Below are 23,240 nucleotides of genomic sequence, written 5' to 3' on the forward strand. Positions count from 1 at the left end.
GGACGAGCCACCCCACTTAACCGTTTGCGAGAATTCTGGAGGCGTTACGAAATGTGGCACGTCTGTAGCAATAAGCTGGTCGAATCGAGGCTTCAGCTGTAGAAGTAGCTTAGCTCGTGGTCGTAGTGACTGGCGGTGTAAGCCTGCTTTGAAATATCGATCAACCTTACCACTTAGTGTGTTCGTACGACATATACGCTATCTCGCGATGCCGTCATCATAGCCTTATATCTTCGTCCGGTTTCAAGTTAGTTGCAACTCCGCTGACTGTGTTTATGTGTACCACTGGACGCGTTGTATAATCGCTACCCAACCAACGTCGCATATCAACAAAAGAAAGTGATTGGCCTGTGCAGATATCCGAGCCGGGATGCAAACCTGCGATATTTTAACGCGCGGGCATTAAAGGCCCCGTTATCCGGAAAACCCGGCCTCGGTGTTGTGAACATTGGTTTTGCTAGCGAAAAATTGCAACCATGGCTCTGACAAGTGATATATGGCCCTGCACTGATTGTCGTCGGGTTGTCTGACACCATGAGGCCATATGGCATGTCCTATTTAGCACACGCTGTCTACTCTGGCTTCCTCCTTTAGATAAAAGGGTGAGGTCAGAACACAGCCCTCCAGAGCCTTTGGATCTTCGAGTTAGGCATGCTGCATGCTCATGTAGGCCACGCAGGCACTTTCACACGGGTTGGTTAAAACGGGGCTTTAGTTAGCTAATGACGCTTGTTAATCAGTATGTGCAAGATAAGAGAGGCACAAGTTCAAAAATTAGTGGATTAAGCGAGTAACGAAGTGAATGGACGCGAACGAGGACCCGCCAGAGGTGAGTCGGCAAACAGAAGACAATGGCGCTGTCGCGTTACATCCTTAAAGTGAGAGTCTAAGCATCTCCATAATTTTTCGTGTATATATATATATATATATATATATATATATATATATATATATATATATATATATATATATATATATATATATATATATATATATATATATATATATATATATATATATATATATATATATATATATATATACATACCGGCGTAAATAAACCGAGACCAAATGTATGTATGTATGTATGTATGTATGTATGTATGTATGTATGTATGTATGTATGTATGTATGTATGTATGTATGTATGTATGTATGTATGTATGTATGTATGTATGTATGTATGTATGTATGTATGTATGTATAGTCAGCGCAGTCTGGACGTTACGACTGCACTGCTGGACGTTTGGCCTCGGTTTATTTACGCCGGTGGCCAGTGATACTTAGTTTTCTCTCCCGATCTGCTGCTGACTAGCGCGCAACCCAGAACGTAAAGCGATCTCGGCTGTTTCAACCATTTGGCGATGGCATATCTGATCTGCGAATCGTATGATCGCGCTCGTGTATAGCCAGTCAGTTTATTAGCGACATGTAATTCTCCAAGCCTGACGCACGCACACAGTTTCAGGCGGCACGGACACGAAAAACAGGGGAAGTGGGCTACAAACAATCAACCCAAAAACAAACAAGCGAACAACCAAGCAAACAAACACAAACAAACAAACAAACAAACAAACAAACAAACAAACAAACAAAAACGTACCGATTACGTCTCTTTTGCAATGTTCGCGGCAAAGAATGTGTGTTGACCTCTTTGCGAGATCAGCCAACAGGCTTATCTGCAAGTCCATCGTATGTCGCGCTGCGCACGTGACCAGTGAATACGCGAATCCGCCTGAATGTGGTGGCTGTACTCGCAGCAGCGAGCGCGGTACACTTTTTTCGGCTCTCTTCGAGCGAATGCGCGTACATGTACACATGCTGACGCCGGAGGAGATGACAGGCGTCACAGCCCGGGCCGGTGTCCTACCGCGCGGTGGCCCCTCCGTCACCGACGACGTCCAGCTCGGTGTCCAGATCGGAGCCGCAGGAGCCCGGGTTCGAGTCATCCGTCAGTGCATGCCTGGCCGACGAAGGGTCCTCACCCACCTTGCGCATCTGCTTCTTATGCTTCATGCGCCGGTTCTGGAACCACGTTTTGACCTGCACACCACGGCCCGTGCTTCGATGCAGATTATTTGCACAAATTTAAAATTGACTCAGAAACATCACTTTTAAGGCAGGGTTATCTGACTAGGCGGGTAATTCGATCAAACAAACGTACGTGAAAGTCCCATGATCGATTTGTTAACAGTCTAGTAATCAACTTTCTAGGCGATCGGTTATAATTATTCTGAGATACACAGAAGGCAACACCAGAATCCCTGCTGTACCGCTCCACACAAAGGCGTGTATGCAAAGCTCCGCTGCCAGCGAACTTCATGAGCGTGTCGCATGATCACATAGCAGCACCCGGTCGGAAGTGCTAGAACCTAAGGCCTTCGAGCGCCACCAATTTACACGCATAATATCAAATAAGCACCTTGAGCAATTATTCGGATAATTTTGACAAACAGTCAACGCTATGAAATTCATTTGATTAATATTCAAGTCTAACGTCCTTGTTTAGGAATGCGTGCTTGTATTATAGTGTACTGTATTAGAAGTCGGCACGTGTATCTACGTCTGCCGATATGTAGAAGCCAATATTTTAGTGATGTGTGCCCACGTGTGCTGTTATCAGTTGATGTCCCTCCGAAACAGTACATACTCCAATATTTTAGCGGAAAACATCTATCGACATAGTCGCTAAAAATATCCGAGCCAAATTTACTGTTTACGTGGAGCCTATTATTTACAAATATTAATAAAAAAAGGGATCCTGGCGACCTTTCTTCTCGGTTACCTCTAATCACCATAAACTTCGGCTACAGTGACTGTCCGCATCGACATCTGGATGGATACGCTGCCACATTCCAGTGTAAGATCTTCAAATGTTTCTGGGCATCTACCGCACAAGTTTCATCTTCTTGATTAAACTTGTTCCAATTCTAGGTCATCCTGATCCAGCTTCAAATAGAAGGCCTCTTGAGTTGTTACAGAATGTCTCCTTCTTAATCTCAGTTTCCCATTTTCTGTATAGGTTTATGAGTTATTCCATTGTTTAACCTCTCTGTTCTTTACCTGTCATTTAACGTTGTTTATTTCTTCGTCCTGTCTTCCTACATACTTACTGGTTAGTTTTCTGGTCATTTTCTGGCGCTGTTAGTCAGTGCACTTTTGGTATAAATATTTAAATAATTTAGCTGCTCACCTGTTGCCGTCCATTTTACGCGTTCGTTGCACAATATTTTGCTTTGAGCTTCTCGAAAGACGCCCGTGTCTCCCTGTACTGCTTCGTTCGTAGTTTTGCCGTGAGCTCCAAGTGCTAATCTTCCCACAGATCTCTGTCGTGTGTCGATCGCGTGACCTCAACTTTGGCCTCACTTCCCTCGCGTCAGTCATCTCTCCGCCTCGACTCTGCGCCGCATCGCGAAGCAGTTTGTGGATCTTCGCGGGCGCTGCCCTTCAAGCGCACTCCTTCGCTATTCGATTACTATCTCACAGATACCAAAACAATGTTCGTTCACCTGCGTGAAAATATAAGAAAATAAACAATGACAGACTATGTACATAGAGCCGAATCATATGCATGACAACCTATAATACCAAAGCAAAACGCAGCGTAACAAAGCGTAAAAGTACCTATAAAAGTATAGGCCGGGGAAAGAAGTACTCGTGCGCCTTCTTCGCATATGGTTAAGTACGCAAATCGGCTGTAATTTTTTATGTTTTCTTTAGCTCCAGAGATTTCCTATAGATACGACCAATGTCTGCTATGTCGTTGGCTTTGTTTATTGCAAACTGGAGTTTTTGCGTGGCTCGATCGTTCTTCAGCGTCCAATTAGTCCTCTTACGCAACTGTTAGATAAATTTTTCGCAACTGGAGGATATGTCTTTCTTACAACGGCGTAATATTGAGGCCTGAAGGTAAGCTGCATGCGAATTTACATAAAAGACGAGGATCGTTTTGCTCGTTAGTTTAGCTTTTGTAGAAAAGAAACGTTTGAGGCTGCTGAAAAGTCGATTATGTTGCTTGTTAGCGGCATACATCACTTGTTGGAATTGTACTCTCTCGCTCTCTTTCTACTTATTTCATTCTAAAATAAAGACAAGCTAACCACATAATAATGAAAACATCTGTTGTATTTTCCTGCTGATTTTAGTGCCATGTGGCAAAGCGCACGCCTTGTTTTCTCTTTTGTCTATTGGTAAAGGCGTTAATGATGCTTTGATTGAAACAATAATAAAGAGAACAACCAAAGGCTTTTTCTGGTCGCAGAGACTACACACTGTTTTTCGGACACTTTGGTTTGTAACTGTGGTGGATAAAAAGTGTAGTGAGGGAGACGGGTCTAACAAAAAGAAGACGCGCGGCATGCGGGTGAGAAATGATAGCAAAGAGAATTAAAATGTATCTCTTTATAAAAAGCGGTTTTCTACAAAATACGCACACCGAAAAAAAAAAAAGAAATGAATAGGAATGAAAACGTGACGTTCATTGCAGTTTCTTTGTCATATATCCCAGCAACAGTCACACGAGGCCGCGCTGGCAGTTAACTTTCTTGTTTAGCGCGCGTGACTATTTTATTTTACATCCCGTGGCGCTGTCTGTCTCTTCGCAAGCCTTGGGATATGCACTGTTATCGCCCTTAAAGTCACGAGGCTACCAGTTCGGATAAGAGCTTCCTCCCCCTTTCTTTAATTTTGTGCTATAGTTTTGCACCTCCCTTCACCGTTGATGCTGGCCTCTTGACGTAAAATGCAGGTGACGATAAGGTACGCAGAAAAGAGGGGTGTTCTAATCACGCCGGTCACTCGAAATCGCTGCCTGGAGTGGCACCCACAAAAGACGACGACGACAGCATTGCGAGTAATAATGACGCCATTAATTGGGCAACGCAGAGCGATGACCGCACTATCGTTACCCCCTTCCCCCCCCCCCCCCCCCCCCCCTCCCTCCTATTTGATATAAATAAAATATAACAGCGAGAACACAAGCACTGTACTAAACGACGAAGCTCTGTCCCTCCCCCTTCCTATCCTGATCTGAAGCGAGCAGGCAGGGCGAACCGATGTTGCCTGAAGGCACAATTTGCAGAGTTGGAACGCACGGACACCATGCAGCTCTTGGACGCAGCCTTTCAACCCCCAACAGGACAGGAAAGGCGATAAAAAAAAATAAGAAGCTTGGAAAGCGAAGAGGCAAGAGCGAGAGCGTCAAAGCAGCAAACGAGACACCCAGAGACAGACAGAGAGAGAGTGAGGTGAAGCTCAGCAGCGAAGGGCGTGCGCTGGCAGAGGACAAAAGCGATTTCGTGATCGAGACAATGGCCAGCGATGTTACTCATTGTATCGCTCTCAGCCCCGCGCTACCAGCGATGGAAATCTTTGCTTTCCGCCAGTTCAGCACCCCGCCGTGTTCGGGCCCAGAGGCACGTTCGGGCCGCTCGCTCGAGTGGGCCGCTTGTTTCTTTCCGACAGATTTCGTGCGGGCTTTGCGAGCTCTTTTCTCTTTACCTCCCTCGGTTTGGATGGGTCTCGTTAGAAAAGGAAGAATGGGAGACGGCTAAATTGCGATCGTGAGATGCGTTGTATGCTTTTTGTATGCATGCACTGGAGAGCACCTCCGGCATATACATACCGTCGCGTAATCAGGAGCATGACGCGAAGGCGACTGTGCTTCCTTATTGACGTTGTGACCGCAGTGCTGTTTTGTTGAAATATTTCAGTAATGACGGATGAAAGTACCTCATTGGCAGAAGAGAGCATTTCTCCTGCCGGCGTGGAAACTGCCCTCGTCTCCTCTGAGCTCTTGAAACCAACTTTGCCAGCATTAAAAAAAAAAAAAAATGGCAGGAGCCGCCACGGTGGCTCAGCACCTTTGGAATTCGGCTGCTGAACCAAAGACCATGCAGGTTCGGTTTCGCGTTTGAATGGATGCGAAGTAGAAAAGCTGCCCTTGTGCGATGCCAGAGTATGTTGCCTAATATAGCACGGAGTCCACCACTAGTCGTCCCTCAGAACCCATGCGTCGGCTCAAGACGTTAAAACCAAAATGTCAACACAGAACATTGCATGTTTTCATGCCCTGTCGCAATTCAATCACCTCACTTTCCACACCCTCCTCCCTCTAGCGTGGCGGGCTTGATTAGCATCTGACCAGCTGAAAGATCAGTTGGCCTTGGCGACCCTGGCCCAGGACATTCTTGACGCTTAGTAATGCATTAAATAAAGTTGTTTCCTCCTCCTCCTCCTCCTCCTCCTCCTCCTCCTCCTCCTCCTCCTCCTCCTCCTCCTCCTCCTCCATAAAGGGTGAAAGAACAAGAGGTGAACAACACACGAGCGTAGAGCTTCAACATTAAAACATCAAAATCAACTTAAAGTGAATTTACTGTAGCGCTACCACACGCTCAAGCGTCGCCTCCATGTTAGCAACAAAATGTTCAGAGGCACCCATTTTTATTTATTGTGCATTAAGGGTTTGAAAGCGACCTCCTGTCGCCTAAAATCTTCAAAAGAATGCTCTGCAGCATTTTCATAAAGAAATATCCGCAGTGAAAAAGAAAAACAGAAGTCACACACAGAGATCTCAAATCGAACATATATAGTGATTGCAGCTTGTCGGACAAAGTGCAGTCGGAGAGGTGACTTGGGAATAACGCAAGGGCGTGCTCGTCGTATGCGTGCGCTGAGGCTGACAACGCACAATGCGACGAGCATATGCTTGCTAGTGCACACGCTCAGTTACCTGAGTTTCAGACAGGCTGAGCGCGGTGGCCAGCTCGAGGCGTTCGGGCGTGGACAGGTAGCGCTGCGCCTCGAAGCGCTTCTCCAAGCCGTGCAGCTGCTGATCGCTGAACACGGTGCGGGCCTTGCGCCGCCGGCAAGGCCGCGAACCTGCATCGCCCGGTCCGCCGAAGAGACTCGGAAACGCCAGCCCTGCACCAGGTGCAAACCACATTCTCACCCTGAACTCTATAATGACGTTGTCTAGAACACTCCCCAGTAAGTATAGAGTATGCCACTCAATCCTCTAAACTAAAAATACAGAATACTTACGGTTAGCAACAGAAACACATTTGTTTTTCAAAACATGCCAAGTTCCTGCAGTTACCAAGACTTTAGGAGATGTTTCAGTATATATGGGTGTATTTAGATAGAACGGTAATCGAGGTAACATGACCATTTTTTTTTGTTTTGTTTTCAATGCAATTTTGATACGTGGTGATGAAATATCTCCACACGAAGAAATGAACCTTAGTATTGCAAGATATAAAGTATTTTTCTCGAGAAAAAAATAGTATGTCACTGGAGGTGGAAAACAACGTTTTTGGCATTATAAAAAGATGCAAGTTTGTAGCCCTGGTGCTTGCACATTAAAACTTTGTAGAGCATTATCTTTTACTCAATCAATTTATATAATTTACACTTCAAGGGATGTTATTAAAATCATATTTTCTTGCCGCACTTGCTTCAGTAAAAAATACCGCAAACTTTGCTCCAGGAGCAACGGGCTGAAGAAAAGGCGATTTTCAAGCCTACATTCTAGCAAGAAGAATTCAGTTGTCACTAAAACTTTTTGCCTTCATTGTGAAGGTTATTTTGTTGATTTCAAGCAAAATTTAACGCTCTGGACCGTTAGGTGTTTTCTCCACGACGCATCGAATTCGGCTAAATTTGAAAACAGCAAATAAGGGACAAATTTGATTCCAATCTAAAAAAGAAACGTAATCTTTGATTTTTATTAAAATCTCTATCAGTAACGCTCAGTCACCTCAGATTTATTAGAGACTTTGATGATGGATTATATTGTTTAAAATTATAAAATTTAATATAAACTCAGACCTTGTAGTAAAAATTGTCAATATTTAGCCCCACATTCTTGCACCAATAAAAAATTTGTTGCCATTGAAGTTTTGTCTACGCAGGCCTTGTTCGTTATGGCTGCAAAAATTTGTACCTCTGGAGTTGTCTCTTAGTTCACCATATTACTTCGAAATTGGCCAAAATTCAAGAATACCAAAAAATGAACAAATTTGATTCGAGTTTAAAAAACAGCACCGTCTTCGATTTTCTTTTAAGCCGCCTCAAAGCAGTAATCAGTTCTTTATTACTATCAGGCACTAAAATGTATTGCATAATGTAAAGTAGGAATATAAAAATAAATACAAAACGGACCGCATGGTTTTATTCTATAGAATTGCTTAGGCCTTCCCCTTAAGTAGTAGGCGCCAGAAATTCGATTTATTTGCTGAATTTAGTTATATTTTATACTTAAACTTTCTAAACTTTTAACTTTATTATTTTAGCTTTGGAACTATATTGGTGGAGGGGAGAGCTATAGCGGATAAGAGATGAGAGACAGAATACTTCAATTAGTTCGCTATTTAAATAAGTACCTTAAACAACATTCATTAAATTTTCATTTTAAGGGATATGTTGCATTTGCATAATGGGAGCCCGTTCTCCAAACAGAATAGCCAAAATATTTATTTAAAAAATGTAGCGTGCAATATAAGACCCATAGACGTCAGCCTGATAAGCTTCTTCACATCGTATTATAACGCCAGCGGGTGCGTCCGCCGTGGATCGCTCGACCAATGCGCGCTTTGAGGCCGGATTGCCAGCCAAATGACTGCGCGCATTGGGTACTCAGGAGACGACTATCCGCGAAGCCACCGTCGAAGCGAAATTTACAACGAACTGCTGCGTGCCCGTCTGGCTATCCAGGTGATGCCAGCAGAGTGACGCACGTCCGGTCTCGAGGGCCATGGTTGACGAAATCACTGGGTGCACAAAACTATCTACGTCACACGCGCTGCGATACTGTGTGAAGCCGTCTATCAGGATGATACTTGTGGGCTTTCTAACGAGCGCTACAATTTTTAGATTTTGTTTTCTCAGCTATGCTATTTGGAGCACCAGCTCAAATTCTGCAAATACAACATACCCGTCAAAACTAAAATTAAGAAGTGAATGAACGTATATAGTTTATCAGCGAACCAACTCAAGCAGTCTGCTTCTTACCTGGTGTTCGCCCCCATTAGATCGCCCCGATGCTGAAATAAATCTAAAAGCAGGCACCTTTGTCTTATAGTGTTGCACCTTACAAGATAAACATTCGTATATAAAGGGGGTGCGAGGGCGAGAAGACGCCGCTCACCGAAACTGCAGCACACTTGTCGGACAACCCAACAGCGGAGTACCGTGAAACGAAAAAGGAATAGACTGAGAGAAGGGGTATATGAAGCAGATGGACAAAGGATCGATAAAAAAGAGGGGGGGGGGGGGGGGGGGGGGGGGGGACGAAAAAAGAAAAACGTTGATTCAATAAATTTCATTCAAGAATGCAGAGATGGGTTCGCAGTGTTCGGAGAAAGCGGTTTGGTAAGCATTCTTTGAGTTGCTTCAAGCCAGCTGCAGCTACAAGCAGGCTGTCAACAGTGGCTGCTAGATCCTTTCTTTATACATATCATAACGTATTCGATCATTTTTACCGCATTTCTCTGCTGATCAGGTCAGCAGCGCCATGCATAAACTGTCTGTTTTCAGGGGGAACATGATGCCGGTTATTCACCCTGAACAAAATTCTAGAAAATCGAGCTAAACCTGATTTGTCTGTAAAAGTGCATCTTTCGGAGAACACATTTTCCCTACATGCAAGCCAGAAGCCACCTCACAGTAATTTGTGAATATGTTGCGCCTATTTCGGAGGAGTGTTTTCGGACAAATACTTGGTCATCTCAAAGCCTTGTCAGCGCTTGAGCGGACAAGGCTGGGAAATGAGTAGCACGTGACGTTACCTCATGCATATGTGTAAGAAGCCAATAGTCTTCGAAAGGAAAGCAGAAGGGAATGTTTTATTGTTGTCGTTTTTTTTTTTTTTTTATCAATGGAAAACTCGTTGCGCGGGACACTCGCGTGGTAGTGTATACGTTCGCCGATTTTACGTGGTGGCGCTGGTGAACACTTTCAGGGTTAGGTTACGCACATCATAGATGCCCCGAAAGTCAAACGTCGGACAGCCGCCACCATAGCTGAACAAAGTCTCCTTTTTAATTAATCTTTAGCCATAAAATAACTGCACTTAATTTTCTCTGGATTATTACCACAATTTTTTAAATGTATTTAAATATTCACTTATGTTTTCCTCAATTTCGGGGACAATTGGCGTCTTTAACATCTTCTCTACTATCGGCATACATTATTACGCAATACGTCCGAAAAGCTTTTTGTTGCGAAAGCAACATTATGCCATGTTTCGGCCTGTCGCGTAGTCCGTGGCCGCAGTCACGAATGACCTTGAACAGCCGCGAAGAAGACGAAGAGGAAGAACACTATGAAGAAGACGAAGAAGATGAAGACGAAGTAAGCGAAGAAGACTACGAAGAATAGAAAGAAGAATGCTCGATCATGCTTTCGCTCCACATTCAGTTAAGCAGCGTTGAATCATTCTCTCTCCTTTTTTTTTTTTTTTTTTTCAGAAGAGAAGCCAAAAGCCGTGCACTTACCAGATGTACAACGCATCTGTGTTACTATAAGGTCCTATTATGTGTTACATCACAAGTACGCGCATTGCGCGTTCCGTGCTTCCATGAACCACAGACGGACGCTCGAAGTGGAAAGGCGTTTATTCAGGCCGAACAACCGGCTTATATAGCCTGACCGGGAGAGGGGGGAAGGAGGAAAGAAGGAACGAGGGGAAGGGTGGATGGCATTCTGGCTGGCGTTCGCCAAAGACGGAACGTTTTACAACATTATGAATCATTTTTGGCAAACACCTTTAAATGCATCTTGCGATTTCCACACTGTTTTGAAATAACGATCAAAAGCATTCGATGTGCGCTACAAAAATAAGAAGTAGACAATTGCCTTCTCCTGGCAGCCAAAATTAGCCTTAAAAAACACACACAACATAAATACGTTTCTTTAGGCTCGCTAATCCAAATTTAACACTAATCGGAGGTAAAATAATATGACCCTATTTTCGTCCCCCGAAATCTAAAATATTAAAACCTGAAAGTGAAGGGCTGTAAACAAATGGCCACTTTTGCTGGCAGTGTATAGGGATAAATTTTTTTTACGGCGACAGCCTTTAATAGCTCTTACTATCGGCGTTCGTTCGTCCGGTCAGACATCGCCCGAAATCGAAACTAACGTCATCAGAAAAACAAAAATCCAGGAATCGAAACTCCATCCCTCGGATCCCCAGAAGAGCACTCTAGCCAACTACGCCACGCCCCGGATTTGCTTTTTTTTATTATTATTTATTGCATGGAAATACTTGAAGCCTGATTATGCCGGGATCGCGAAACGCACGTCATAGTTATCTTTGTCTACCGTGAGGATAATAGTTAAGAATAAATTAATTATCTCTCAACCCGGAATCGAACCTCCATAACTCGGATCCCGAGACGAGCGCTTTAACCAACTGCGCCGCGCCCGAGACTGGGAAAGACATAATAATTATCCTTGTCTACGTGAGGATGATAGTAGCGATGACAGTGACGCTCCATTTAGTGATAATGTATTTCGTTGATAATGGGAGTAAACGTGATGCACGGTGTGCAGCAGCAACGCTCCGGCTTTCGCATTTCTGCAGTGCAGATTCCACAGTGCTCTCTCGGAATTTTTGAGCATCCAACACTATACTAGCATTAATGCACATTTTAACGCGACAACGTTGAAAGCCCTGTAGTAACTCCGGCGTCGGCATTGTCACGGTCATGCCTTGGTCGCATGGTATCGATGACATGGCCGTGCACTGGCAGGTCGTCGGTTTGTGTGATATCACGAAGGGCCGCTTTGTCAGGCACTTTCAACTCGTGCTTCGATTTTATTAGAGGTCGAAATGCAGCCCTTGCATCCTAAGCTGGACACGATGCGATTACATCGAGTTTCTTTGACATACTATGACAGAACTTCCTTGGCTGCTCAGTTTCCACAAGATTTGGGCTAAAACCGAACCGACGCCATCTGCAAAGTAATAAAGAATTTTCCTTTTTTTTTGCTTCGGTATTGAGGAGTTGCTTTTATTTCAACAACTACTTCAAATAATTTCTTTATGGAGTATGAAACCAATAAATTTTTCACTTCATGACCTTGAGTTTTCTGGAGCGGACAAAATGAAAGCAAAAAGGTCCTCATACCTTCCGTATTTTTTCGGTCACCCTCTCCATATATGCAGCGCTGGAAAATGTAGACCCTCTCCGAGCTTTGAGGAATCGGCGCTTACGCAACTTTATCTATTCGCCGGCACAGCGACTGGCAGGGCTGGTGACGTGGCTGCGCCTGTTCAGCGAATAAACGGGGTGTCCCGTGTGTCTTGCGCGGCCGCGCAAAAGGGGGAGAACGGCGGCGCCATTCATTAGCAGCGCGCGCGACGCGGGATGAAGAAGAAGAGGAGGAGGAGAGGAGGGAGGAGGTAATTAGACGCTTCTTAGCCCGTTCCCCTTAATCACATCACGAGGGCTGCCGCCGTCGTTGCTGCCTTATTTGCTGCTGCTGTGGTCTCTTTCGCCGTCCTGCTTTGCGAATGCACGCGCAGGTTTCGGCAGGGAGAGAAGGCTGCATAAGCTCGCGACCCTATAAAGAGAGGTGGCAGTCGTCACGTCGGCACCTTCGTACACGCAGGGCTGGGCTTTTGTCTTTCTCGTTTGTTTACAATATCCGATGTGCCTCCGGGCTTCGAACGGGATGCGTGCGCAGTCAGAAAAAAAGAAAAAAAAAAGAGGTAAAAAAGAATTCGGGGAAATCGATTTTATTGATGCGGAACAAATGCGAGAACATGTGTCTTTTCGAATCCGCTTGCAAATATCAATGAAAAACTTATTATTGTCTTTCTGTATATGAGCTACTCTTTCGCCTCTCCCATATCTCCCCTACAAGAGGAACGAGAAAAATTTTCCTATCACCTTTCTGCCACCTCTCAGGTTGCAGGTGGCAGGTGGTAGATGCTTCAGATATATATCTTCGTGGCAGTCCGAACACTTTTGCATCAAAAAATATTTGAGTGATAAGCAAATAATTAGGACGTGACTGGATTCCGAGAGAAGGCAAGCGTAGCGAGGGAAGGTATAGTTAGGTGGAATTAGGAATTTTATGGAGTAAAGTGTCCTGCTAGCACCCGAACGGATTAGTTGGAGAAATACAGTAGATGAATTTGTCCTTCAGTGTGCGTATCCAGGCTGATTATGAACAATTAGAATGCGGACACGAGTACAAACATAAAGAAGTAAGCGACTATAAGACGCATTAAAGGAGCCTCAGTATGTGAAATAATGGGCAACGTACGGCAGCGGTATAAATTCCAAATTCGTTGCGTCAGAAAAGTATACAGGTCAAACACATGTAGCCAGAAACATACAGTCGTGCATGCTCAAATCTATGGTTTTGAATAATATAGACCATGATTCAGTGCTTCAACTCTATTCTATTTGCGTAGCGGAAATAAGTTTGCTGTGTTTGTGAACCAGAGAAGACACATTAACTGGCGTATATATCAAATACCTATAACATTTAAAGGTATATGAAAGCAGCCAAAAACCACCGAGATCAAGGAAAATATAGGGAAATTCACTTTTTGGCATTGATGAACATAAAATTAATATTGTAATCTGTTTTAGCTGAACGATAATTTATTAAAAAAGTAGAAGGAAACACCCACATATAGCCGGTAGGACCCAAATCCATGACCTCAAAATTTTACGTATCAGAGGCAATTATCTTTCAACCATAAAATGATTAGTAATTTCCCACTGGTCATCAACACGCGTATGAACTGAAAAAAAAAAAAAAAGAAGAATGGGAAGGGTTCAACGCTGCTGAACCGAATGTGGAGTGCAACAATTAGCTGCGGTTGACCGAGCGTTCTTCTTCGGCTTCTTCTTCTTCCATGCTGCCATGGTAGCACGGTGCCACGCCGACTGCTTGAAAACCTAGCGCAGCGTAGCTTTCGCTATATAAAAAAAAAATCACCTGCATTTCCTGGGCTTCTATGATTGCCGGCTTCCTTCGTGTGTATGCGCGCCTCATTTCCCTGTGTATATTTCCCGCTATGGTACACACGAGAAAGAAGATTTTGACAGAAGCGGCATGGTCAGTTTCAATATTTCCTTCAGTCTGCTATTCTACACAAGAAAGTATCCAGTTTCACACCGAATCTTTTGTCGTTGCAGTAAAGCAGTATCGAAAAGTGTAGAATATTTTCACGTGATGTGCTCTTGCATCCCACAAACGCTCTGCGCGTAAATAAACATGTAAAAAAATTGTTGGCTCTTTTTGTACCTTCATAGGTAAGAAAATGAACGCTGTCTACATAAATGAAATCATGAGAGTCTATTCCCAAAGCATTCGTTCAGCAGAAAGTATGTCGCATCGTCAAAAAACAGCACCAATATCGGATTCCCTGTTCCAAATTGCATTAAATAATAAGTCCTCCGTTACACACTGTACATGTACAAATGCATCGAGTAGTGGACTCGTGATTTGCCTCGCGAGCTCCCGATGCCGCCATTCGAAATGACCGCTCCGAAATAATCATGCTCTCATGTATGCGTGCACTTTTTGCGTGTATAAACGAGCACCCGGAAGATGACAGGGATGCTGAGCGGGGCTCCCGTTGATGCCGGCGTGGGCCTTGGTCTGAGCTTATTTCATCCCAAGCAACGAACTTAATTATGATGGCCCGTTCCTTTTCCCCTTACGTCAGAAGAGAATGCGCGCTCTTTTTGCGCACATACTTTGTGACTGCCCTCAGTTTGAGCGTGCCTTCCTGGCTGCCATCACTCCGCCGTTTGGACTCTTCCCCAAGCCAAGATTGTGGGCCTTTGGACGACACCTTCATCAGAATTAAAGGAAAGCAGTGAAGGCGCCCCTTATATTTTTAAAGGACTCGGGGTTGAGTTCTATGGTGCATTCCAATCGCAGGGCTGGAGCACTTCCAGAGCAACGTTTTCTGCTCTTTTCGGGGCAATTGTATATTCCAAACACAGATCTGGATCGCGTCTTCCAAGATGGGGAGCAATCGTCGAGCCAAGCTCGCTTCGTGGAGCAGTCAAAAGTGCTCCATACAAATCGGCGGAAGTTTGCGTCCGCTTGTCATCTCGGCCGCGCAGGCTCCTCCCTCTGTGCTTTTTAGCGGACGTGCCGCCGCTTTCGATGCGAATTCGCCGTCGCAAACATGTGCTCTCTTTTGGGGCCTAATCTCAAAGGGCGACTTCAATTTCGCCATTTAATTACTGCTATGCTTTGGGCGGCTGAAAACGGCGACTGTTTTATTCGAAAAAGTGCCGAAAAACTCTTACCGTGTGCGCCCGCGTTTGACTGTGCGATTATGAATGAAATGATCGCGTTGATTGTTGATGTCAATATCTCAAGAACCAGCGGGAGCGACTAAGATAGGTTTGAAAGCAGACGATACGGTTTGTACATGAAGCATAGACAAGCGCAAGAAATGACAGGCTTTTTCTCTGTCAGTTCGCGATTACCATCTACTTGCTCCGGCCGGAGCACGAGTGTTCGAAACGCAGAATCGGAACGCATTCTCTCCGCCGGATTCGGGCACTCTGTCGCAGAGTGTACAGGCCGCTCATGGTTCTGTGATTGGAATTGGTTCCTAGACTTCAAGCGTACGCTCACTACCCATATGCATTTTACTATAGAGCTCTGGACATGTGACAGATTCCTTACAGTGGCACTCTTTATTTCCTTTTGCTCCCCCCCCCCCCCCCCCACGTGTGGGGTAACCTACTAACATCCCTGACTTTCTTTTCTCCCTCCCTATATATATATATATATATATATATATATATATATATGTGTGTGTGTGTGTGTGTGTGTGTGTGTGTGTGTGTGTGTGTGTGTGTGTGTGTGTGTGTGTGTGTGTGTGTGTGTGTGTGTGTGTGTGTGTGTGTGTGTGTGTGCGTGCGTGTGTGTGTGTGTGTGTGTGTGTGTGTGTGTGTGTGTTACAGTGTGTTACAGTGTACACCTGATATTAACTGGCAGGCGACAGGCGGTTGACTGCGATGGTCACGAAAATATGTAGACGCCATTACCTGGAGAACCTACTCAGGCTAACGTGACCTTCGGAAAGTAGGCACATATAATCACAAACATAACAAACATTTTTTCCTTCTACCATAACTGTATGGAACCATTTACCATCGTCATTCCAACCAAGCGCTAATGCGTTATAACAAGTGGTTCATTGACCTGCTGTCTCGTCTTGCATTTATTTTATTGTTGTTGTTGTTATTCATGATCCTCTTCCTGTGAGAGACGTTCGCCTCCAGCACACTGGTCAGGTCCAGGACTGTGGGACACCTTTTTGATTGTGAGGCGAATGTGGGATATTGTAAGACCCTTTTATGCGCACGTTGTCTGGAACGGTGTAAACGTTTGATGCGTGGCAAGGTTTTGCTTTTAAAGAGTTTGCTACGCACGCAGAGAGTAGTTAAAGCTGCCCTAGGCAAACAATGGGCTGCATTTTTTAAAGAAACTTTGAGGAAACTGGGGAATACCTTGATACAAATTTGTTTATAAGAATATTGAGTTAGATGGTCTAAGCTTTCTAAAAGGCGAATTGTTATTTCTAAAGTTTGTCCAGCACTCACAACAACAACAACAACAACAACAACAACAACAACAACAACAACAACAACAACAACAACAACAACAACAACAACAACAACAACAACAACAACAACAACAACAACAACAACGACGACGACGACAACAACAACAACAACAACGACGACGACGACAACAACAACAACAACAACAACAAAAATAAGAAGAAATCAGACTGCTTTAGAAAATCGATGGGACACGTTTTTGAAAATTATATCAAAATACTAGTAGCCGTCGGCGGAATATATGCGATTATATTGAATGTCATCGTGATGTCATATACAATATTCGAACAAAAATTACGGTCAAAACCTCTTCCATCACAAAGCTTCTAAAATTTCGAAAAAGTTTGCCCTTCGCTTTTCAATAATGCTTGATTGCAGCCGGTGCCAGCGCTCGCATCTATCGGGGTGGCTATAGGAGAACCTGCAAAATCTGGTCGGATGCGTTCGTCGGGGGTTTATCTCGACTTAGTGTAAGCGCCGAAAGGTTGAACTCAGAGAGGATCGGATCAACCACATTCAGGGCGCATGCTCGTCGTGTGACGGCAATCCGTTTGGCAAGGTCGAACGCTGCTGGGTCATAACTGCGGCCCCGTCACGGAGCTATCTCAGTTCGGCCTTACATAGATGTATATTACAACCTCTGCTCGCAAAAAATTCATATGGGCGTTGTCAAGCCCAACGATGTAGGCCCCATTTCTTAGTGGACCCGCTCGCGTCGGATTCATGTGGAGAAACCAAACAAGGTTTCCGGCTTCTGCTGCCTGAACTGAATCTTAAAACTCACGACCGCCCTTTGGTCATGGAAGAACATCGCACTCGTGCAATATGTTTCCTTTCATCCAATGCAGAAGGGCAACTAAAAGAAACTGAGGAAATAAGGATGACTAGAACAAACTAGGGGAGGAGGAAGAAGAAGAAGAATAAAAAGAGAAAGAAAAAGGAAAAGAAAAAGAAGAGGAAGACGAAAAAAGAAAAAGAAGAAGAATAGGAGGAGGAAGAAGCAGGAGAAGAAGAATAGGAGGAGGAAGAAGCAGAAGCAGAAGAAGAAGAAGAAGGAGAAGAGGAGGAAGAAGAAGAAGAAGAAGAAGAAGAAGAAGAAGAAGAAGAAGAAGAAGAAGAAGAAGAAGAAGAAGAAGAGGAAGAAGAAGAAGAAGAAGAAGAAGAAGAAGAAGAAGAAGAAGAAGAAGAAGAAGAAGAAGAAGAAGAAGAAGAAGAAGAGGAAGAAGAAGAAGAAGAAGAAGAAGAAGAAGAAGAAGAAGAAGAAGAAGAAGAAGAAGAAGTAGAAGAAGAAGAAGAAGAAGTTTATGTACAATACCACACATTGGCCAATACACCATGGTGGGTACGTGCCATGTTTCAAAAGGCCAACAACAACAACAATAATCGGTTCGTTGATTCACGAACATGTCTGGCCTGTGACTTATACCCTAAACTGTGTGGATAAAAAGAGACAAAGGTAAGAGGACATATATGCACCAAGCCTCTCGGTTCGTTGATTCGTGAACGACTGTATAAGGTTCGGGCGAGTGGTGCGTATAGGCTCCATAAAAACAACAGTTTTATGAAATTCTACATGAGGAATTAATATCAATTGTACCGTCCTGCTGCAAATGATAGGCTACATTGTACTCGTAAACTAGCAGGCAAATGTGGCAGGGACGGGAAATATATGCAAGCATAGAGGGCGTGAATTACCATCACCTGGAGCAGCTACTTAGATTATGCTTACAACACGACAAACCTCACATCCCTTTGAGCTCCCATCTACAATGGTGTCGTCTACTTATATATACCTTTTTTTTTTTTTTTCAACCGACCAACCAATCCAAAATTTGCGTTATATTGAGTGCTCCAGTAATTTCATGCTATGTTGGGGATTATTCCCTACTGAACTCGTCGCTTTGTATAGTACAAATGGGCTTTTATTTAAAAATAAACTAAAATGTAATAAAGTAATATTGAAGCATTTGACTCTGTAAAACCATCCGCAGTGATGCAGGCATTGTGAAATCAGGGTGTAGACGAGCCGTATGTGAAAGTACTGAAAGATATATATGGTGGATGCACAGCAACCATTGTTCTGCATAAAGTAAGTAAAAGACAAATTCAGTAAAAAAAGGTGTTAGGCAAGGAGGCATGATCTCCCCAGTACTGTTCACAGCTTGCTTTGAGGAAGTATTCAGATACTTGGAATGGGAGCAGTTAGGGATAAGGGTGGATGGCGAATACTTCAGTAATCTGCGATTCGCTGATGATATTGTCTTGCTAAGTAACTCAAAGGATGAATTGTAAAGAATGATTGATGACCTAGACAGGAAAAGCAGAAAGGTGGGTCAAAAAATAAATATGCAGAAGACTAAGATGACGTTCAATAGCCTAGGGAAGAAAAAGCAGTTTGCAATAGGTAGAGAAGCACTGGAAGTCGTAGATGAATATTTCTACTTAGGACAGGTAGCAACCGCAGATCAGGATCATGAAAGAGAAATAGCTAGGAGAATAAGATCGGGATGGAGTGCATTTGGCAAATATTCGCAGATTATGACTAGCAGCTTACCGGTATCGCACAAGAGGAAAGTATATAACAGTTGCATCTTAGCTGTACTCACCTATGGGGCTAAAACGTGGAGGCTAACGAAAAGGGTTCCACTTAGGTTGAGGACAACGCAGAGGGCTATGGAGCACGAAATGGTAGGTGTAAGTTTAAGAGATAGGAAGCGTGCAGAGTGGATCAGAGAAATAACTCGAGTTAATGACATTATAGTAGAAATCAAGAAGAAATGGGCATTGACAGGGCATCTATAGTACGAAGAGAGGACAACCGATGGTCGCTTAGGGTAACAAATTGGATTCCAAGGAAAAGAAAGCGTAGCAGGGGGCGGCAGAAAGTTAGGTGGGCGAATAAGATTAATACGTTCGCAGGGGTCAAGTGGATGCAGCTGAGACAGGACAGGGCTAATTGGAGAAATATGGGAGATGCCTTCGCCCTGCAGGGGAAATAGTCAGATTGATGATGATGATGATTGAATGCCAGCAATCGATTACCTGATGAGTCACAGTCTAGTACTGGATGTGAACCAATCAGGCGAGGCGGCTACATAGTGGAACAAACGAACACTGCCAAAATCGAAAAAAAAAACAAAAAAAAAACATGCCGGTCCCGAAATGTCAAGTTTTCCTTATATTTTATCGAGTCTTCGTTTTTCCCACAGCTTATGATTCATAATGACAGCCGGGACCCCACAGAACGCCTTGTAGTAGAATTGCAGACATTGACAAAGTTATATACAGGCCGTTTCAAATTGTTCAATGCAATTTTTTTTTTCTTTAAAGGAGTGTACGCCGTTCTGCTTCGGATGGGTTGTACGGCACGGCACGCATTGTAGAGCATCGTAGTCGGACGACTAAGTACCTCCCCACCCCCCAACTAATCCCTCCAAGAGGCACACTCTCCAGACAGTAAAGCCACTCGTTTTCGACTTTCCAACTTGAGGGCATGCAAACAGCTGCGGAAGCAATTTCCTAGCTCTCGGGATCGTTGAACGATAAAAAAAATATATAAAGTAGAGAAAGACGATAAAAAAAAAAAAAAAAACATGGTTTGAAACCTAACACATTAGAAACACACACACACACACAAAAAAAAAACTGCGGTAAAAAGAAACAAAAGAATAAAGGAAGGGGGGGGGGGGGGGGGTGCGAGCTTTATATCAGCTATTAACTGAATTGCCATAAGTCGTAGGCTGCGTACATTCCTGAATTTCTTTATACATTTGAAAGACAGCGGTCAGTGTAGACGATGTTCCCGATCACGAAGGGGGGAGATTTGTGATAGCACCTTTGCGCTAAGGGCTGTGTAAATGCACGTAAATTGTTAGTGTTTGTCACAGAGGCAATGCTTCATTATTTTTTTTTCTTTGTGTGACGGCTCTGGGGTGTTGATGCAGTGCTTAGGGAGCTCGACTACTGTGCTCAAGGATGCGGGATCGAATCCCGGCTGCGGTGGCCGCTTTTCGACGCAGGCGAAAAGCAAGGCGCCCGTGTGCTGTGTGATGTTAGTGTACGTTAAAGAACCCCGGGTGGTCAAAATTTCCGGAGACCTCCACTTCGACGCCTCGCATAGCCTGAGTCGCTTTGTGACGTTAAACCCCACAAACCAAATGAAACCTTTGCGTGACAAAACTGACAGTAACTACGGAAAATCACTCTTAAAAATATCGAATATCACTCAATAAAGAATTATTATTGAAATAATTTGCTGTATTCTTGCTGCATTTCAGCCATTAACTGGTGTTTATTATTAGTTTCCATGATCCGCACAGATAAGTTCAGTTTTCTGCGTAACTTTGTGGTAACAAGCGGTCTTACAGAATTCCAGCGCCCATTTTACTATTCCCTGAAGATCGTCGGAGTGTTGCTTGATGCCAACAAGCCCATAAAATAGTAACGCGTACGCAATCATCACCGCACAAATCAATCAGTGATGCTGCTCTTGAAAGCACTCATCGGCTCTGAATATTTCACTGGAAGCGCATTTTATTTTATACTACACTTTGACGTTGAAAGATTTGCAAGCTGCACCACTAAATACTTAGATACAAGTGCAGCTTTTAGCAAGCTGTTATTATTTATCAACACATTATGCTTATTTACGCGGCACTGACAATATGGTTCAAAGGGCTCGTGAAACCATGCTTGAGCCGACATGTTATGTTTATTTGTACTCCGTTTGCATTTTATTGCTGCATGTTGGGTACTTGGTGTTTTAGTGTTATTGACTGGTTTGCAGAAATGGCTGAAGTTGCAACTATTTCCTTACGCTGCGTTGGCTACTGTCCGCCAAGCTTCGCAAGTATACGAGACATCCAGCGCTAGGTGGCTCGGCGTACCTGGCGACAGAAGGAATGATCCTTGCTCGATGGATTTGCCGATGAAGTGAGCTGCCGGAAGGAAAGCGGCCACGGCGGCCGCCGACCCTTGCGAGTACATGGGGCCAAACGAGGGTGCTTGCAGACATGCCGAGCCGGTAGCGGCTCCGCCACCCTGGGAAGCAGCCACCGCAGAGCCCCGCACGTGCACTCCCGTAGGGCCCAGGCAGAGAGGCGAGTCAGCCAGGGGCGTGCCAGGGGGCGCCGTCAGAATGTCCGCGATCATGAACGAACGCCGCGGTGACATCTTCTGTCGGTAGCTGGTCGCTTCCCCGTCGTCCTCGCTTGTCTTGCGGTAGAACGCACTCATCGTATCCCTTGCCGCGGTCGCAGAAGAGAAGAAACGCATTGCCCACGCGCTCACACGCGGATGAGCTTTACTGTGAATACGCCGCCGCGTTTCGACGACGACGCAGCAGCGCTTGCAGTCAGCCTCAGCATGACGCCGGTGGCGCGTTCGACTGTTTTCAACACGTTTTCCGCTGGAAGCGGCGAGCGAGAGCACGCTCGCTAGCACTCGGATGGCGATGTTATCTTTATCCCCCCCCCCTCTCCCCCCCTTTTTTTTAGCGCAGGGAGAAAGGCGCTCTCCATGCTCCCTAATGGGGACAAGCCAACGCGGCGCTCCGGGATGCTGCTCTCTTTCCTCTCCCCGGCCAATGGGGGCTTAGCAGCGGAGGCGGTGCTTGCGCCGCGCAAGCTCCGCCTCCTTCTCTGATCTGACGGCGGCGGCGTCTTTTCTGCGCTTCCATAACCCATGACGAGAGAGGAACCCAAGGGAAGGGGTGGTGGAGGGGTTATATATAAGTATGGGGAGGAGAGAGGCGATGTAGTCTGCAAGAATGAACTGGCAAAATAGCAAATCTACCTTCCCCAAACCTTCTTTCTTACCGGCGACGATGGAGGTTTTCTTTTATCTACTCGCCTCTTTGCTCCCTAGTTTTTTTTTCGCGGCGAGATGGCAGAGAGTGAGAGGAGGAAAGAGCGCGGGTTAATCTGATTTTCTGGCGTTTCGATTCGGGTTTTAGCGAGTGGATGGGTCTCCTCACCCCTCATTTCTGCTTGCTCTTGCCGCTGCGCACCCTTTCCACCTTTTCCCTCTTCCTGCTTCTCCCCTCCGGCTCTTCCACTCAATTTTGCCGGCAAAACGCGCGCATTGTGTCGGAATCCTTTGAGTGGAAACGGCCGTTCTTTCATGTCTGATTTCGGCAGCGTCGGCAAAAAAGTATTGTTCCCTTGTCCGTCCCCTTTCTTGAAGTTAAACGAGGTTGTTAAGCTTTCTTGTCGGGTCGCTTGTAATGATATCGAAGCCGAGGTGGAATTCCCGAAAGAAACATTTGAATTCGTTGCAAATAATGAGGAGAAGATTTGTGAAGTCGACTGCTAATGTAACGTTTCGCAATGTGCTTGCTTCTATAATTTTAAAGTTTGTATACGTAACCTAAAGCATATTTTTATTTATTCAGAATACTGTCAGGAGCGGTAGCATGGTAATTGTAAAGCAGGTACAATGCAAGCCAGACACCATACAAGAACCAAAAATACGTAAACACAGGCGGTTAAATTACATTATATATTACATTGGTTTTCGCAGCAGTTCTTCACAGGTTATAGTGAGCCATACTGTTTTTTCCAAAACATTGATACATTTTTTCTGTTGTAGGCTGTACAGTAATAGCAGGGTTTAACGAATTCCATG

The 23,240-nt window shown here is 44.6% G+C and overlaps 1 protein-coding gene across 1 annotated transcript; it reads right to left on the reverse strand.

Moving 5' to 3' along the window:
* Positions 1 to 1,821: 1,821 nt before the first annotated feature.
* On the reverse strand, positions 1,822 to 21,851 carry LOC146185013 (homeobox protein BarH-like 1). The gene is made up of 3 exons (XM_084605463.1): positions 21,503 to 21,851; positions 6,731 to 6,921; positions 1,822 to 2,043 (listed from the first exon to the last, which is right to left on the reverse strand). Exons 1-3 carry the CDS (start codon positions 21,849 to 21,851, stop codon positions 1,867 to 1,869), a joined length of 717 nt encoding a protein of 238 aa, XP_084461589.1. The 3' UTR covers positions 1,822 to 1,866.
* Positions 21,852 to 23,240: the final 1,389 nt, after the last annotated feature.

The sequence above is a fragment of the Amblyomma maculatum genome, chromosome 6 (genome assembly GCF_055883805.1).
Source record: "Amblyomma maculatum isolate TAMU_Amacu chromosome 6, ASM5588380v1, whole genome shotgun sequence".
NCBI lineage: Eukaryota > Metazoa > Arthropoda > Arachnida > Ixodida > Ixodidae > Amblyomma > Amblyomma maculatum.

Coding starts and splice junctions, on each gene's coding strand:
- LOC146185013 (XM_084605463.1), bottom strand. CDS start 21,851: ATGAGTGCGTTCTACCGCAAGACAAGCGAGGACGACGGGGAAGCGACC. Junction 6,922..21,502: donor ATCATTCCTTCTGTCGCCAG/GTACGCCGAGCC, acceptor CACCTGGTGCAG/GGCTGGCGTTTCCGAGTCTC. Junction 2,044..6,730: donor TCAGCCTGTCTGAAACTCAG/GTAACTGAGCGT, acceptor CGTGGTGTGCAG/GTCAAAACGTGGTTCCAGAA.